We start from the raw sequence: 18,728 nt of genomic DNA, 5'->3' as shown, positions 1-18,728 counted from the left end.
GATATAACTTACCTAGGTGTACAAGCCAAGTAAGTTATGAGCTGGTTAGTGCAGCTAGTTGCGTTCTTGGGTTCTGTTCCATTGCCTCATTAATGTTTGCACTTGAGTTTGATTAAAAATACCTCAATGGATTAATTGATGAGTTGAACCGATTTCATGATTTTAGGGTTGGTGAGTCAGAGGATGTCATTGTCAGCTCTGTCTTGATAAGTGTTAGTTGATATCGCATTAAATACGAAGATATCTTTTGGGTTTCCAACTTATATTACCTTGAATTCTTTGTCATCTTGACTCTGAGGTAAAAGCTCGGGTGTTATTGTTTTTCCTTTCCCGCGGTGAATATTTATATGGATTCTTAGGTCGTGTATATTAATACCTCAAGATTTTCTAGGACACATGTTATTTCTCTATGTTGTGACTAAAATGGGATCCATAATTAATAAGGCACCAAATTTTTTATTCGTTCTTTAAAATAGTAGATTGATTCAACCAAATGGTTTAAGTCTCAAAATTTGTATATAACATTTCTACTCTAAAAAAAAATCAATCAATGTGACTAAGTACTCTAAAATATCACAAACAATCTTTTTTGGAGATTGTGGACATGATATTTTCGTTTTCGAATATCTCTCCTACTTGGGTTTGGAGTCGTCAATATTCTTTTTTGTAAAAGAGGTATGAATGGTCACCCGAAAAATAGTTTTTGAAATATCATTTTTGTAAGTGACTCTCATGTGGAGAAGATCTATTGATCTACCCTAGATCTAGAAAAGGGGTTCCATATTAGGAGTAGGGAAGGTGTTAGGCACCTTACTCTCTCCACCATTAGTGGTAACCTCGAATTCGATTTATTTGAAAATAAAAATGAAAAGTCGGAAAGATCTGATTTGTGCCCTCAAGCACGAGGGACATTGATTTTGGTTTAAACCGTTAATGGCCTCTTTATTGAAAAAAAGGGATCTTCTATGATTTCAACCTTGGGACAAATTTTAAAAGTGTAGACTTTTTGGTCAAAGTCCCATTTCCATAGGGAAAGGGCTTAAGGCCATAGTCTCAAATTTTTTGTGGTGTGTGTGCATAAGTGTAGGTAGAAGGAGAAAAGTGGAAAATGAGAAGTGAAGCAGAGAGAAGGGGGATTATTTGTTTATTTTTTATCAAAAAATCCACATTGTTCTTGATATGACCTTCTTTGACCATTAAAAGACGAGTCTTCTTTGACTTGTCTTGGTAAGTAGAGGGTTGAGAGTGAGTAGTGAGTTGAGAGTTGAGAGTTGAGAGTGATTCTTTTAATTCAAGTTTTGGGAGTTCAAGCATGTGTGTTTTTTGCATATGTGCTCAGGCATGGTTTTTTGCATGTGGGGGTATTTTTTCAAGGGGTGTGTGTTGAGAATGAAAGTGATTTTATAGGATTTTGAAAGTTATTTTTAGGGGTAAGATGGGGTGAAATAATGAAAAGAAGTAGAATGATTTGAGGTTTATAAGAGGGGGTGTATATAAATTGAGGGTGGTGGAAGGACATTTGTGGAATGGTGTATAAGTGGGTCATTTGTGGGCTAAATGGGTTGGATCTTTCAACCCATTTGGGTTGGATGTTAGTTGAGGTGAAGATGAGTGGTGTTTGGTTAAGAGAATATGGGTGTAAGAGAGTGGTTTGTTGATTGAGTATTAGGTGAGTTAAATGGAGTGGATTTTAGTTAGAAGAATGAGTTATGTAAAGAATTAGGTGATTAGGTTTTAGGAAGATGAATGATGTGGTGACATGTTTCCAAAAAGTGTGGAGTTGGAGTGTTTAGATGAATTAATTAGAAAGAATGAGTGTTTAAATGAGTTGAATGGAAGTAGATATGACTGGTGAAGATGGGTTTGTAGGGAATAATGAGGGTAGGTTAGATAAAAGTATGGGTTGAGATGTGGGTAGATGGATTTTTTTAGAGAAAGGTGATGGGGGTAGATAGTTGAATGAGAGAGGTGAATTGAGGTGGCGAAATGTGTTGCACTTTGATGATCTTGGTAATTGATTGTGATCTTTGGGCTTGGGTAGAATGGTTGGGTAGTGAGTTGAAATGATAATGTGTTTTAAGTCTAATAGGCTTAAGTGGTGGGTTGAATAGGCATAGCAATGGGTTAAATTGAATTGGACTAGGGTTGGGTTGGGTTAAGAAGTGATGATAGTGTACAAGGGGGTGAGGTAGGTCTTTAGCTTACGGGTCATGTAAAAAGGGCCTTAGGCCATTTATTAAAAAAAAAAAAAACTTTTGAAGGTTTGGGCTTTGGGGCCCATTTCAATTTTGTAGATTTGGGGCATTTTGCATGGAGGCCCTATCAAATTTAGGTGTCTATATGATATGTACCTTATAGGTTGCTTAGAGGAAAAGAAGTGCATCAGTGTCCCAGTCTAAACTTGAAGTCCTTTTCGCCTAAGTCGTTAAGGGTTTATGAGACGTGAGCTATGAAAGATTTCCAAGTTCCCTAAAGCATGTGATCCTCTAGTCCAATATACCAATACAATCATCCAATTTCTATTTGCTAGTCACAAATTTTGAAGAAAATATATGCATAATTGAAATAATTCCAGTCATTGCGAGGAACTATGACTGAGATTGTATCACTACTAAAATGGGGCTGCTCATCCTCTAACCATCCTCATTAACCCAGATTGTATCCCCTGTGATCTCTCACTTATTTTATTGCAGGATATGTCTTGTGCGTTTCTTCGATTTCAGCCATTTTTAATCGAAAGGGTGGGGCCCCTCTATAGCCCCTGGTTATATATATAGGGGACGGTTCATCGGACATAAGTAAAAACATATGTAAAAATAATAGTTTTTCAAAATATGGGTCAGAAGTGTCAGATTGAGCTGATTTTTTGTGAGGATGATCTCTATGATGAGAAGATCATCCTCACAAAAAATCAATCCAATTTGAAACTTCTAATCTCATCAAAAGTGATTTACAATGTGGACCGTTGATGTTTTACTAATAATTTGTAAACCACATTTGATGGATTTAAAAGTTTCAGATTGAGCTGGTTTTTTGTGAGGATGATCTTCTCATCATAGAGACCATCCTCACAAAAAATCAGCTCAATCCGAAATTTCTAACCCATATGTTAAAAAACCATTGTTTTTACATAAGTCCCATGATCCCGCCCCCATATATATGTATATATGACTAAGCACATTGAAATAAACATATCAAGTTTCAACCACAAGCAGTTTAATTTACCAGCATGATTAATAGCTAACAAGTTGTTAGAGAATTACATGTTTTGCATAGAGATGCAAGAGGTATGTTGTCTCATTACAAATGATAGGTTGTGGTGGACATGTATATCTTTAGTATAAATCAATTAGTATTTTATATTCCGAAGTAGTGGTGATTGGGATTTTAACTCTAAATAGTAGGAGTGATTTAGGTTAATTAAGATCTTTATTTTAGGTTTATTGTCTATGTCCTGCTTGATGTAATTATCTTTCTAAAAACTATATTAGGATACATGTAATGATCATCCAAGTTGTCAACAAATCTAGTTCTTCACCAGTAATAGAATGAAGTCATGGTGTATATTGCAATTTAACTGTTCCTAAGAGACTCAAGTACGTTAACATTGGCATGGCTACTTGACCTTCAATTTAGTCACGAGTGTCAATAAAGGTTGTACTATTTGGCACCACTAATAACAGAATGATCAAAGACAACATGCACTAATTGGTACCTATGGTGTTTTGAATTCAGATGTTCGGACTTCTGTCATCTGGTCTATCTGTAGTGCCCAGACTTGGGTAGAGTACTTCAAATCATTAGTTTGCTAGGTAGAACCCCATCTTAATCAATTTATGTTTTTTGCTGGCCACAAACTTATTTGCCTGTAGTAGTAAAATCCACTCTCAATATACATGTGATGAGCTTGGGTTGCTAGCACTACGTGAAAACTGGAAAATTGTACAGAAAAAATTGATGGGCCAATGCCCACAAAATTTAGAAACTGAATTTTGACAGGCTAGGACCATCGAAATTCTTGATGTTCCCAGACTTGACGGCTTAGAGCTGTCGAATTTCTCTCATCCTTCATTAATTTGACAGTTTTGGCTCGTCGAAAAAAAAAATTTTGACAATGAAAAATTCGATGCCAATTCGACCTCTTGATCCGTCGAATTTTATGAAATTTGATGGTCTAAGGCCATCAAATTTGGGCTTTTTTCACATTATAGCTAGTTCATTCTTCCTATATAAGATTCATACCGTAGAGCGATGATTTCATGTCCTTGCTCTACAGGTGCCAAAAATAAATATATAATGAATCAAAATCCCCAAAGCATATCCACCATGCAGAGAATTTCTTTCTTAAGATCAACAAAATAAATCAGCGATTATTAAAAATGCGGCACAATTGAGCAACATCGAAGTACTTTAAGAGTTCTACCCTTCTTTCTACAATGCTGAAGGGCATCAGATTAACGCAAAATTTTTGAAGATGATTTGACTACATTGGAAAAAAAAATCAGGTCGCCAAGGGAGCACTACGGGAAAACTGGAAAATTCGACAGAAAAAATTGACGGGCCGAAGCCCACGAGTTTTAGAAACTCAATTTTGACGGTTTAGGGCCGTCGAAATTCTTGATGTTCCCAGATTTGACAGCTTAGAGCTGTCGAATTTCTCCCATCCTTAATTAATTTGATAGTTGCAGCCCATCGGAAAAAAAAAAATTTGACAATGAAAAATTCGAACCCTTGGTCCGTCAAATTTGGGTTTTTTTTTTCACATTGTGGAGTAGGCCTTGATTGATGTAAATTTTGGCATTTTTTCCTCTTCTTCCAAAATTTATGGAACATTACTTGACTGAAGCCGGTAGAACAGCTGACTTTATGCCTCCTATTGTCATGATACCACAGATTGTAAGTGTCACGTTATATATGCTTTCCATAGGGGATTTCTTTTGTATAATGTCAGATGCTCATGGTTGTATATACGTTCCATATTAAATATTTTTTTCCAGTTTGTGGCTGGTACATGCCCTGCCAAAGATATGTTCTTCATGATGCCAAGAAGCATGGCAAACATGCTCCAAAGCAGGAGATATCATGGTTTCTCCTCATGGTAGGGTTTTTTAATCTTGAAGGTGCTATTAAGAAAACATGTACAGTCAAAACAAGAAAACAAATCGAAAAACAAACATAAGATGCAATCACACAAAGAAACACCAATTTTACATGGTTCCTTGTCCACGGATCACATTGATTCCACTATGAAAAGAGACCTCGGAGTTACAGATTTTACTCTTTCACCAAAACGAGAAATATACATAACCCAGGAAACCTAACTAGGGTTTTACTTAATATTAATGAAATTATGAAAATACCCTTGAAAATTCGGGGGCGAAGGCGTGACTTGTTACAGTACCTCCTTGTTGACCAGTACTATCTGGCTCCACAAACCACAACAGGTGCCAACTTAGCCAAGTTGGTAAAGACGTGTGAAGTGTTGATCTCATGACCTAAGTTCAAATCTTGTTGAACTCACCTTCATGTTTACTACTAACCATCTTGCTTGCCTAGAAAAAAAATGTGGGTGTCATTTAGTTCTTGCATGTATTTATGAATGTTTGGGGCATTTGGAAAGAAAACAAATTGTGGTGTTCCGATAATAAGGAGGAACCTATCAACGGTTTAAAGTTTAAACCTTATGATTTAAGGGTTAATTTTTCAGAAATCTAAGATCATCAGGGAAGCCAAATAATATATATTTTTTGACAACTTCATTAGGCGGGAATTTTTTTATAACAAATGGCTCCTAATTTAGTAGTTGATGATGGGTCAGCTTGTCCACCTAGTTAGTAACTGAATCTTATATTTCCAAGAAGAAGAAAAAAAAAATTAGATATATGTTTTTTTTCTTCTACTGATAAGCATAAACATATGCTTTCATTAAGAGCTACGTGGTTGATTAGTCAGAAATTCAGTATGCATGCTGTGCAATTTCTGCTCCAGTTTCTTGAATACGCCAGTTATTGCTAATATAAATTCAACAATAATGAAAAATTAAAACAAATGCTAAAGGCAGTCCACCTAAGGAAGATGCAATTCAACCTACTACCTCTTATGCTGTAAGCCATCGGAGTTTTGTACTCATGATTAAGCACTAAGATTATCGATCTTAAAAGAAAACTAAAGTAGAAACTAAAAAAATTAAAAAAAAAACCCCATCTCCAAATCACTTCATGGACCAAGTGACAACAATCATTCGGTTTCCCTCAGCAGTCCTTATTCCCATCCAAAAAAAAAAGAACATCTTAATTTGGATGTCCATTTAGCGTCGAAGGCCCTCTAAGACTCTAAAATTTAAACCACTTATATATCCACCCCACCAATTAAAACTAAGCCAATACACCAAACACCTAGTTTTTTCCCTTTTTTGTTCCTTTTTTTTTTTTTTTTTTTTTGGGGGGGGGGGAGGGCTAAATTAACAATTTGTTTTAAGGTAAAATAGCATACATCAACGAAGAGGCATAACCCTTATATTACAATAAGAGAATTGAAGGAAGACCTAGCCAGTCTCCTATGTCAGCCTTTCTACCAGAGAGGAAGATCTAAGAAAATAGATAATTTCATTGAGGACCTAGAATTCAGAGCGAGATTTGCAAGGATATCAACTACTCTATTTCCTTCATTTCAGATATGTTTGAATCCCCAATGCAAGGTTGAAATAGCGTCCTTTATCTCTTGTAAAGAGAAATCCCAAAACATGAAGTTATTAGAACTATTTAACATTAGAAAGCATAACAATGACCACCTTCAAATATATTATGAGATGGATATGATTTCCTAGCCTCACGAGGCACCTTCTACTCTCCCACAAACATTTCCTATATATTTCCAATTTCTCCAATGTCCAACAAACAACAGAATATTCCGAATGGATTTTTATGCATACGCCATTCTATGATTTGAACATTAACCATTTGAAGTCAATCTTGATAAAATTTTCAATGACTTTTCAATTGCTTGTATTGTCAAATGACCAACACGGCAGCTCCATTATTGTATTAGCAACACTTCAAAGAAAAAGCTTTCATTAAATTGGTTGATCATTACATGGGTCCTAATAGTGTTTCCATAGAGAATTACATCAACTAAAAACATATAAAGCATACTTATTTAGAAAGATTCTAACTACCTAATTAATTGTTGTTTTTCTAATTTGAGAATCCTAATTTTCTCATAGATCATAAGATACAACTTTCCCATTTTAATGATTCGGTCTTATGAACATTTATTCAATACACCTCTATAATCTAATGCCTTCCCTCAAAATCATGGGGATCAAGTTTCTCCATCAGGTTGAAAAATATCAAGCCTTGAAAGTAGTTTTTGCCTTGGATTGGATTGCCGAAAAAAAAAAGTCCAATAGTGCTGGTTGGTAGTCACCCTTTGTCTATGAAAGTACATCACTGTCACATCCCACTCATTTTGTTTGGAGTTGTAGAAATCGGTGGTTCGCAAGATTAAGTCTGCCATGATCTTTCCTAAGAGCCTATAAATAAGAATTGTGCGCATGATTAAAATAAATCTCTCATTGGATGTTGGATTGGAGAGAATTGGATAAAAAGAAAATAAGGGATTGTGCGGCATGAGTACAAGGGTCAACACATTTACAAAGATGTAGAGGGATATAGCATTTGACTGAAAGCATCGCACCTTATTACAGTGCATCATAACTAATATTATAACAAACACATTGACTTCTATAATATGAAATAAAAATGGAATGATAGATCTAACATCTAGGAACATATTTGGCACCTTTTTTTTATTGTCAAATTACCTACATAATAATGTATAATTTATGGTGAGGAGCCAAGCAATTAGGTTTGTGTGGAAATAGAAGGGGACTAAAGTTTCCCTTGAAGTACCAACCAATAATTTCTTATCAAGCTTAAACAATTGAAATCTCAAACTTTTTAAATCAATAACAATTGAAAATGTCAGCAACTACTCAATTGTCGGTGATGATCAAGATTTATCGAATCAGGAGACACCATTTAATGATGTAATCTTTCTATGATAAGTGCATGCTTGATAGACCAACCTTGGATGAAGGTGCTAACTTGCAAAGTTGGTAAAGTTGATACACAACCTAGGTTCAGAACCCACTTTTACTCACTGATTACGGACCATTAACCTATTTTCTTATTGAAAAAAAAAGGGACCAACCTTGGATGTCCCTTCTAAGCATTGGAGACCACATAAGGCCTTCAAAGAGAACTGTGAGTCTCTTGGAATGGCCAATGTACTCCACAACTAAATACATCAAGGAATTTTTTTTCATTCAAATCAAATAGGGAGGAGGAAGACTCTATGGAAAAATGGTTGTTCAATTCAATGTTGTCTAACGAGGAGTTAGAACACAAGTGTGATCTAAGGGTATGTTTGATTGCACATGGAAAATAGGGTGGAAAATCACATTTTTCAAGTGTTTGATTGCACTTGGAAATGGAAATTCATTTTCCACCCCATTAAAAAAGTCCACTAAATCATGGATTTCACTTTCCCACACATATTGGTGGGAAAATGAAATCCACCCATATTTTCCATCCTCAATTATTCCCTACTACCACCACTACCACCACCACCGCCACCATCACCATCATTACACTAACCTCGCCGTCGTGTCATCGCCGTCGTCACCTTCACCATCGTCGTCGGCTCCATCTCCGACCACCTTCTTTCTCTCTTCTTCTTCTCCTTCTTCTCCATCCCTCACCTCCTTCGCCACCACCACCACCACGTTCTCCCCCCATTCTTCCTCACTTACCTCCGTCGCTGCCATCTTCGTCACCACATCCTCCCCCCACCTTCTTCCTCTCCCCCTTCTCTCATCTTCTTCCTCCGTCTCCTCTTCTTCTTTTTTCTCATATTTTTCCATGATTTTATCCAAGTGAAATCAAACAATGGAATTTGATGTTCCAACCCTACCTATTTTCCACAACTAATTTTCCATGGATTTCAAATTCCATGGAAAGTGACTTTCCATGCAATCAAACATACCCTAAATGGAAAAATGGTGGTTCAATTCAATGTTGTCTAACAAGGCGTTAGAACACAAGTGTGATCTAAGTAAATCAATGGATCACGTTGGGAGCCTCCGTGGGGTTGGGAGTGCGACCTAGGGACTAGTCCCATCCCATTGGGAAAACCTGCAATATCAAAAAATAAAAAGAGAAGAAGTAATGATGTCCGTATATACCATTTCTATTTGACTTCTAATTCTAGTCCATCACCATTATAATATCTTCAGTACTTACAGTGCACTACGTGAAAATAGGGGTAAATTTGATGTGACTCTTTTAAACACTACGTGAAAAAAGGGCTAAATTTGATGGATCTTGGCGTAGAATTTTTTCACATAGTTATAAATAGGTCATCTACTATTAAAGGCAAAACCATCCCACAAATAGGCATTATAGTAGGGGCTAATCACATGAAAATTAATAAATTACTCAGCCAATGCACATGAGATATATTTGAGTATCTAAAGAAAAAACTAGAAAGATCAACAATCATATAGTATAAACCCAATATGACACCAGACATATTCTCCAACACTATTTTGATCATTCCTGCCTTCATTCAGTTCCTGATTGGAATTGCATGTTAAAACTGGAGAGGGAGATAATTAGAAATATTTGATTACCAGAACTTCCATTGCAATATTGATCTGCTGATTGTTTGGGCATGATGGGAAGCATGGAAAATGGATGGTTTGACAAGCAACTGAGATAAGTTTACATTTGCTCGAATCTGCACAGTACAGGGAGATGATGAAGGCAATTCGTTTGAGCAATCCATAGAGTACTTATAAAAGTGAAGAGCGTGTAAGAACTAAGGTGATACCATTGAATAACTGATGTCCAGTTCATAAATTGTGGGTTCCAAAAGATAGTAGTGTGCCCAGTTCCAATAAGAGTGACACCGCTGATACAGAGAACGTGCTGAGCAAAATGACCATGAAGAAGGAAGAAGATAACCAAAATCTTGGCCATTGAATATAAAGATTCAAATGTCGAATGACTAGAAAGTGTGATGAGGACGGAGCAAGTTCAGGGATCCAAAATGAATCAAATTTGGATTCAAATCTTGAAGAATGTAGCATTTATGGGGATGGGGGTTAACAGACATGTTACCAAAAGAGATTCTTTGGAACTTGGCTCAGAAGGAAACCAGGTTGCAGAATTTGAAACCAAGTTCTTCCAAACTTCCTTGGAGGGAGGAGATTAAGTTAGCAAGTAAAAAGGAATTAATTCCTTTTAAAGAGGAAAAGATGGGCTGGAGTGAAAATCGGGTTTGGAAGGATGAGAAAATCCAGGATCTGATCCATACGGGTTTAGAAAATCCAAATCCTTTCCAAACTCTTCAGTGGGTAAGGAGAGTATCCAGAAAATCCCAAACACCAATAACCAACTAGTGTGCTATGAGGAACAAAAGTAATCCAACCTGTAATAAGGAGAAAAAGCAAGAGATGAAAAAAATTGATGGAAGAATCATGAGTTCAATCTTGAATATTCTTGAGCAGTTATAAATGAAGATAGCTGTGTGGAATACTTGGGGGTCTCAATCACCAGAATAAAAAGGTTGAAATAAAAAAAGACGATATTTGAAAATTGAGTTTGAAAGGTGGGATTATGCGAAACTAAAGATCAAGAAGTAAAGACAAGGTGAGAAAAAGTACTGAAAAAAAAAATAGAGTTCATTGATAATATAATTTAGATGCCTTCGGGAGAATTTGGATATCCAATAATTTTCAAGTTGGTAAAGATAAATGAATCTAGCCAATTTGTTCTTTGCAAGGTCATGAAGTTAGCATACTCTTATTTTTTTAGTGTTGTTTGTGCTTCAAATATAGCTTTTGAAGGGAAAATATTATGGAGAGTTATAACTGAAATCTCACTAGAGATGAATGGACCTTGAATGGTGTCTAGGGGTTTTAACTTGATGCATTCAACCCAACCTTTGGTCGGGTTTGGGTACAGTTAGCTAGGGTTCAGGATGGCCTTTGGGCAAAAAAGAATTTGACCAAATCAAATCGGGTTAGGTTTGGGGAAAGACACCCAAACTTAATATTGTTATAATTTTAAAATATTTTAAAATTCTTTATGTCTTTGTCATTCACAATTCACATTTCAAACTTTGGTCAATCATCATCATCTTTTTCTTTACATTTGCTTATAATTTCATGTATATGAACTTAACTAACAAGCGTTTGGTGCAATGGCCAAGACATCCCTCCAAAAAGGGAAAGGTCCAGAGATCAAGCCCCCTTGTTAGTCACCCATAGGGATTTATGCATGCTTACCTTGTATGTGTGGTTTGGGGGTATTGCATGTACCTAAGGGATTTGGGCGAGATATGGTACTCTAAGAGGCCAGTTGTCTCGCCCTTTTTAGTTGGACTATGAGTCCAGAACCCCCAACATAAAAAAAATTGTATGTGAAATCTATTTTTAGGACAAAAAATTGTAACTTTCTACATACCACTCATCTTTTATATAAGTCATTATCATTACTAAAGTATCTATTTTCTTGTTTTAAACGTTGGTGCATTCTATGTGGTTGATGTCATAGAAATCATTAGGGTGGTTTCAAGGTAAATATATCGGTCTTTTTTTTTTTTTTCAATCCATCTTTTCTATAAATTTTTTGTTGTTGTTGTTGTTGTGTTGTTGTTGTTGTTGTTGTTTATTTATGAGAAATCAAGAAACCATATGGAATCCTATAATCCTTTTAAGAAATCAACCCATAAACTTTGTTTTCTTAATTTTCAAGAATCCTTGAATCTTAAATGTTGATTTCTTGAAACTCTCATTTCCTCATTCTCTTAACATTTAATCCTTACCCTACATACCATAACCCTTTCCTTTACCATACAAACATAGATCATTGATCATAATTGCAAATTGCTATGGTTGAATCCCACAACCAAAGCTTTAGGCTTGACCATAAACTTTTAAGGTAACCCTATTGTGATCAAATCCTTAACCCAATCTCAAATCAGATTTTCCTAACTCCCCTTATTTTCCTCTTCTTTCCTCATCATCCTGTATGAAATTGGTATTAGAGCCTCAGTTCTAGAAACAAAAAATTAGCAGATCATGTTGGGGGAAGATGGACTCGACAAGCTTGTTCTCAAATGAACTAACAATTATGTTGTCAAACACACCACTCTCGGGCATATTCTCATTGTGTTCATGACTGAATTATAAAGGAAAGTGAAGAGTACAAACAACAATGTGAACTACAATATGAAGAGCTCAAGCAACAGAACTTATGCATCAAGTGCAATTATTGTGGACATTATAAAGCAGAGTACTTGAACTAGAAGAATGAAGATAATGTAATCAAAATCCATATGACTAAACTCAAGGTGAGTAATGAAAAAATAGAGGAAGAAATCTATGAACTTGGTTTTAGCGAGAGTGAAATGAACGAGTGCGAGGCATCATCATTATTGGATCTTGAAGAAGAATATATGTTTGAAAAATCTAAACAATAGGAAAGGAAAATTGTTGAGTCGCTACATCCTTTACCATTTACACAAGTTTTATCACATGGAAAAGAAAAGATAAATAATATTTGGGATAAACCAATGAGTTACATTATACATGGAGCAATTCTTACAAGAAAATTAGAGTTCAATGGCTATTTATTTGATTTGATGATATTAATTGGAGCGTAGAGGGAACATTGATTGAGAAGCAAACTAAGATCATATTGCACGTGGATTTTAAGGACCTGATCTGTTGGGAAATTATCACAATTTTATTTCACTAGTGGCTAAATCTTCCCAGTCGGGGAAAATTGATAGAGACATCAACGCTTGAAGAGTAAATTTTATTTTTATTCAATTTTCTATTTTAGGGCTTCATTTCTATATGTTTTGGGCTTATTTTCATGTTTTATTAGCTCATGACCTAAATATAATACTTAGCGATAGTTTGGTAAATTTAGTTTGTCTTTTATTTAAGTTTATAAAGATTAAAAATTTAGGAGCGAGAAAGTTACAAAACTTAGGTTATTCATTTGATATTTTAATTTTATTAGGACTTTGATAGGATGCTAAATCCATCAGATTCGATTTACTTCAAGGGTAATCATTCCACCAAAACTCAATAAACTTTTATGCAATAATCAAAATAGAATAACAATCATCCTTAGATAAATAAACTGAATTAAACTCCTACCTAGACTAGGACTTGATTAATTTAGATATTCTCCTAAAATAACTGAAAACCCCAAGAAACTCCTATTAAAATATGACCCAAGTATAGGGTTCCCAACATCCTATCCCTTTAAAAACAAGACTTGTCCTCAAGTTGGAAAATCTGGAAAACGAGCCCAAAAATCATGATATTCTTCCCAAGTAGCTTTATCCACGGAATGCCCTTCCCATTGAATCAACAAGCTCGTAATTGCCCGATTACGCTTTTCGAAAATACAACCATCTAAAATATTTTCAGACACCCACGAATTGAAGTAATTTTCATCGAAGGATGGAAGATGCGGGACAATAGTAACATGGACGCCCAATTTCAGCCTTAACATCGAGACATGAAAAACTGGATGAATACGACAGCTAGAAGGAAGATCCAGTTTGTAAGCGACTGGACCAATGCGTTCAAGAACCTGATAAGGTCCATAAAACTAAGGAGAAAGTTTAGTAAAACCTTGTGGAGCCACCGTCAATTGTCTATAAGGGGTTAAACCTAGAAAAACTTAGTCCCCCGCCTCAAATATGCAATAAGAGCGATTTGGGTCTCTGAAGAATTTCATACGAGTCTGAACTACTTGCAAATGTTCTTTAAGAAGTGACAAGGTACGATCGCGATCAGGAAGTGCCAGATTGATTGCATGAACTGTTGTGGTGTCAAGTAAATATGATGCCATTGTAGGTGGAGGAAGATTATACAAAACTTGAAAATGAGTTATTATGATTGTAGAATGATAATTGGTGTCATACCACCATTCAGCCCATGGTACCCAATGCGTCCAAGCATGAGCTTGTTGCCCACCAAAACAACGAAGATATTGGTCGAGACTACGATTGGTGACTTCAGTTTGTCCATTAGGTTGAGGGTGATACACTTGAGCTTTGACATAATTGTGTGCCTTGTAAGGTGAAAAAAAAAAAACATCCCAAAGGGTGCTAATAAAAATTGGATCACGATCGCTTAGGATGGAATGAGGCATTCCATGCAAACGAACTACAAAACAGTAGTGGTGGTGTAAGGATGAGAAAGGGTGCTAAAATGGGCATACTTGGATAGATGATCCACCACAACCAAATAGAAGTTTGACGACCAGAAGTAGGCAGCCCTTCAATGAAATCCATAGATAAATCTAGCCCACATCCTCTGGAATTGATAAGGGATTGAAAAGACCTGAACTCCATGAGGAGTAGCATGAAACTCATACATTAACTTTGAGCACCATTGTGAAAAGGGGAGGGGGAGGAACCACAAAACGACATTTTAACGAAGAATCCCATAGGTATAGGAATAATGTTTTTCTGGCTTTGAAGAGTGTTTGAGACGATTGATAATGGACATCATGGTAGAGTATGTATGACATTCCTAAATTATGTCATCAAGCCTGGAGAAAATAGAAGAAAATAAAACATGTAGACCATAAGCCTTGTGTAGTCGAGAAAGAGAATCCACGGTGGTGTTATCTGTACCCCGACGATAAATAATCTCATAATCATAACCAAATAGCTTAGAAACCAATTTTTGGTGCTCGATAGAAGAGACATGTTGCTCCAAAAAATATTTGAGACTACGATGATCATTGTAAATCTTGAAATGTCTACCCAATAAATAAGGCCACTATTTTTGTACTGCAAAGATAATAGCAAGTATCTCCTTATCACAAATGGAAAGGTTTAAGGTTTTACCAGAAAGTCTTTTACTAAGATATGCAATAGGACACCCTTCTTGCATGAGAACAACTCCCAACCCGCCTCCTGAAGCATCATCCTCAAGGCAAAATACTTTTGAAAAGTTTGGAAGTGATAAGATTGGCATTGAGGTCATAGCTTTCTTCAATAAGGAGAAGGCCTAAATAGCCTCACCACTCCAAAGAAAATAATCTTGTTTGAGCAATTGGGTCAAAGGAGCACTAATTTTTCCATAATCCCTAACAAATTTGTGATAATATCTGGTTAGACCCAAAAAACCATGTATGTTTTCAAGGTTGAAGAAGTAGGCCAATCCACCATATTGCAAATTTTTTCATCATCTACGGCCACACCATGTGTTGAAATCACGTGCCCTAGATATGCAATAGACTCTTGTCCGAAGGAACACTTGGATTCTACAAAAGACCAAGAACTAAAGAGAGATGGCGCAAATGTTGAGAAAGAGATGATCTATACACAAGTAAATCATCAAAGAAAACCAACACAAATTGCCGCAAACATGAGCGAAAAATATCATTCATAAGACCCTGAAATGTGACTGGGGCATTTGAAAGACCAAGAGGCATAACTAAAAATTCATAACAACCATCGTGATTACGAAATATTGTCTTGGAATGTCTAGCTCATGCACCTGAATTTGATGATATCCCGAACAAGGTCAAATTTAGAAAAAGTAGCCGCACCATGCAATTCATCTTCAACTACTGGAATAGGCACATGGGTTTTAACTATGATTTTGTTGAGTGATCAATAATCCACACACAGATTCCAAGAACCGTCCTTTTTGTGAACCAATAAAACTAGAGGTGAATAAGGACTCGAACTAAAGCGAATGAGTCTCACCTCTATCAATTCCTAACAACCCGTTCAATTTCATTTTTTTTAAATTGAGGATATCGATAAGGTTGCACATTGACTAGGGAACAATCAGATAAAAAAGGGATGCGATGATCATGAGATCAATGGGGGATAAAAACATGTTGGCCCGCCAAAAATACCAGAAAATCGATATAGCACGATTGCAATTCCTTTTGGAACACGTGTGTTTATCAATGAAATGGGTTGTACCGATAACTGTAACAATATGCCATGACGTTTCTGTAGCAGCAATCGGTGCATAATATCCCTATCGGTGATCATAGAGGAAGGAGATCCATCCCCACTCAACTTATAATCTTGATTATTCATTGTAAACATCACTGTTAAACTTACAAAATCCTAACTAATCAGTCCCAAGGAACGTAGCCATTGAGTTCCCAAAACAACGTTGCAACCACTAACATGCAAGAGGATAAAATTTGTTGTGAAAACAAAGCCTTGTAAATTAAATTGAATGTTATCACATGCACCTAGGCTTTGGATGAATCCGCCATTGGCTACTATAACTTTAAGAGGCTGTCCACGATGAATCGTACATCCACCATGTTTTGCTAACAATGGATTGAGAACATTGTGAGTGGATCCCAAGTTAATTAGAATAGTAATCATTCATTTCTTTAACATATCCATGATGCGCATGGTTTCAGGTCGAGTAGAACCTGTAAGGGCATGCAAGGAGACTTCAAAATTGTGGGCAACAACATCTGCTTGATGTTTTGACTGTTCCTCTGGTTATAATTCAACAGCTTCCATGAGTAAAACTTAAGGACGTTTGCAACAGTGGTCTGGCTTATAAAGGCCATCACAATCGAAACACAAGCCAAGGGATCATCTCTCTTGTTGTTTGGCCCCAGTGAGCCGTTTTGAGACTGGGGACAAAGACAATGCTGATGAAGTATGTCCTGAAGTTGAAATGACTAGATGAAGGTTTAAGCACCATTTCACGATTAGAAGGCTTTTTAGCCGACAAATCCTGAATCGCAGCTAGTTCTTCTTCCTTTGCCATAGCCAATTCAAAAGCCTTCATAAGGCTCAACGGTCATAAATTTTGTACGCTCATTCTAATGTCGTCACGTAAGCCTGAAGTAAACATGTTGATCAGATGCATTACCAAGAAACCTGGGACCAAGTTAACTAAACGTTCTAACTTGGTTTGAAATTCTCGGACTATGCTGGTTTGCCTGAGCTTTGAGAGTGATCCACCAGAATCAACATGTTGTCGAGAGTCGAACTGAACACACTTGGCACAAGAAATTTTTTGCCAACTCAATACATCCACCGAGTGTGACATCCAACAATACCATGTAATGGCATCACCAGTCAGATGTATTGATGTGCGTGACACTAATTGGTTATTCGAAATACCGTGAATTTGTTGGTATTGTTCAATGAGAAATATCCATCCTTCTGGATCCGCATCGTCAAACTTTGGAAGTGTTATACAAAGGGTTCTACCTTAGAGCATCACCCTTGGCGGCATAACGACATCACGTTAGCACTAATATTGGCGGCCAAGTGGCGCATCTTGGAGTGGTAGAACATCTAGTTGCTGGAGAGGACGACCACCTTATAAATCTGAATCTGGTCTCTGTGGGACATTCAAAGCGAATCATTCACAATGTCGTCTTGCATTTTGCTAGTGTTCTAAATCCTACCCATCGAAACGAGAGACAAGAGACAAGGGATTGCAGGGTCTCCTTAATCTCCTGCACGTGGTGTTGAGTTGATCGAGCCAAACATCTTATTAATCTACTCGATCGTTCACCTCCTTCATCGACACCATGACTGAACCCAGGTAAGAAGTTGTTGGTACCAGAAGATAAGATGCTAAACACTATCAGTTTCGATTCACTTCAAGGTGAATCGTTCCTCCAAAACTCAATAAACTTTTATTCGATCAAATTGAATAAAACTGAATTACACTCCTACCTAGATGAGGACTCTATTAATTTAGATATTCTCCTAAAATAATTGAAAAACCCAACACTCCTATTAGATATGGCACTCCTACTAGAATACGACCCAAGTATAGGGTTCCTAACATACTCTTGGTTGATTTTCTTTATTTATAGATTGTATTGGGGTTTATTGACGAAGAGGAGAATGAAAAATAAATAAATTATTTTCTTATTTTGAATGTTGGTGCATTTAACACGGTTGAGTCATGGAAATCATTGGGGTGATTCCAAGGTAAATAAAGGGGCCAACTAGTTGCACACCACTAATCGTTGGTTGAACACCAACTTTAAAAAAATTCCCTTATTTTTTTTATATAACCACTGTTTTATCCTACTCATTGCATTTCAATAGGGTTTAAAGCTTATTCATCTTCTTGTAGCTTTGTATTCTCTACTTGTGCTCTACTTTTCTAGTGATCTCTACTCGTGTTCTATTTTTCTCGTGATTGATTTTGCTCGTGTTTTCTTGGAATCGAGGTATTTCTTGCAAAATGGTTTCGAAACGTGTCATTTTGTAAATATGGTTTAGAAATAATCAAGTACTCCTTGCAAAAATTACTAAACCAATGATAATTTCTACGAGCATGCTTGAGGTAGAAGAAAATGAAGATTTTAGAGACAGAAGATGAAAAATTGGGAGAGAAGTTGGAGATTTTTTCTCATATCTTTTCAAACGTATGTACAATAGTATAAATAGGACTAGGAAAATTAACCCTCTAATATAGGGATACAGCTAATACACCTCCTACAATCAGTCAATATAGAAAAAGGAAACTAAATCCTAGGAAATTAGGTAATCAACTACTCGAATCCCTTATTTACAACCTATACAAGTCGGCAAATCATAAGGGAAAATATTCCCTAATTTTCGAGAATAAATCTCAGAAATTCTACACTCCCCTTCAAGTTGGGTGATATATATTA

At 36.3% G+C, this 18,728-nt stretch overlaps 1 protein-coding gene across 33 annotated transcripts in view; it reads right to left on the bottom strand.

The window, feature by feature from the left end:
- The window catches only part of LOC147392713 (uncharacterized), a 78,279-nt gene that overhangs the window by 4,455 nt on the left and 55,096 nt on the right, over positions 1-18,728 (bottom strand). For 23 of the 33 annotated variants that reach the window (XR_015182429.1, XR_015182425.1, XR_015182424.1 and 20 more), the window contains one exon: positions 9,692-9,798. The exons of 8 other annotated variants lie outside the window; for them this stretch is intronic. Coding sequence is in view for 16 of the 25 variants with exons in the window: in XM_086457086.1 (XP_086313212.1) it covers positions 9,692-9,798 (107 nt within the window). In the remaining 9 variants the exon portion in view is untranslated. Of the gene's footprint in view, positions 1-9,691; positions 9,799-9,891; positions 10,492-18,728 lie in introns of all 33 variants that reach the window. 2 more of the 33 variants (XR_015182422.1, XR_015182433.1) reach the window with 1 other exon arrangement.

Source organism: Akebia trifoliata, chromosome 10 (genome assembly GCF_017979445.1).
Source record: "Akebia trifoliata isolate Shusen 1 chromosome 10, ASM1797944v1, whole genome shotgun sequence".
NCBI lineage: Eukaryota > Viridiplantae > Streptophyta > Magnoliopsida > Ranunculales > Lardizabalaceae > Akebia > Akebia trifoliata.
The sequence above is the reverse complement of the archived record's forward strand: the minus strand, read 5'-3'. Positions and strand labels throughout refer to the sequence as shown.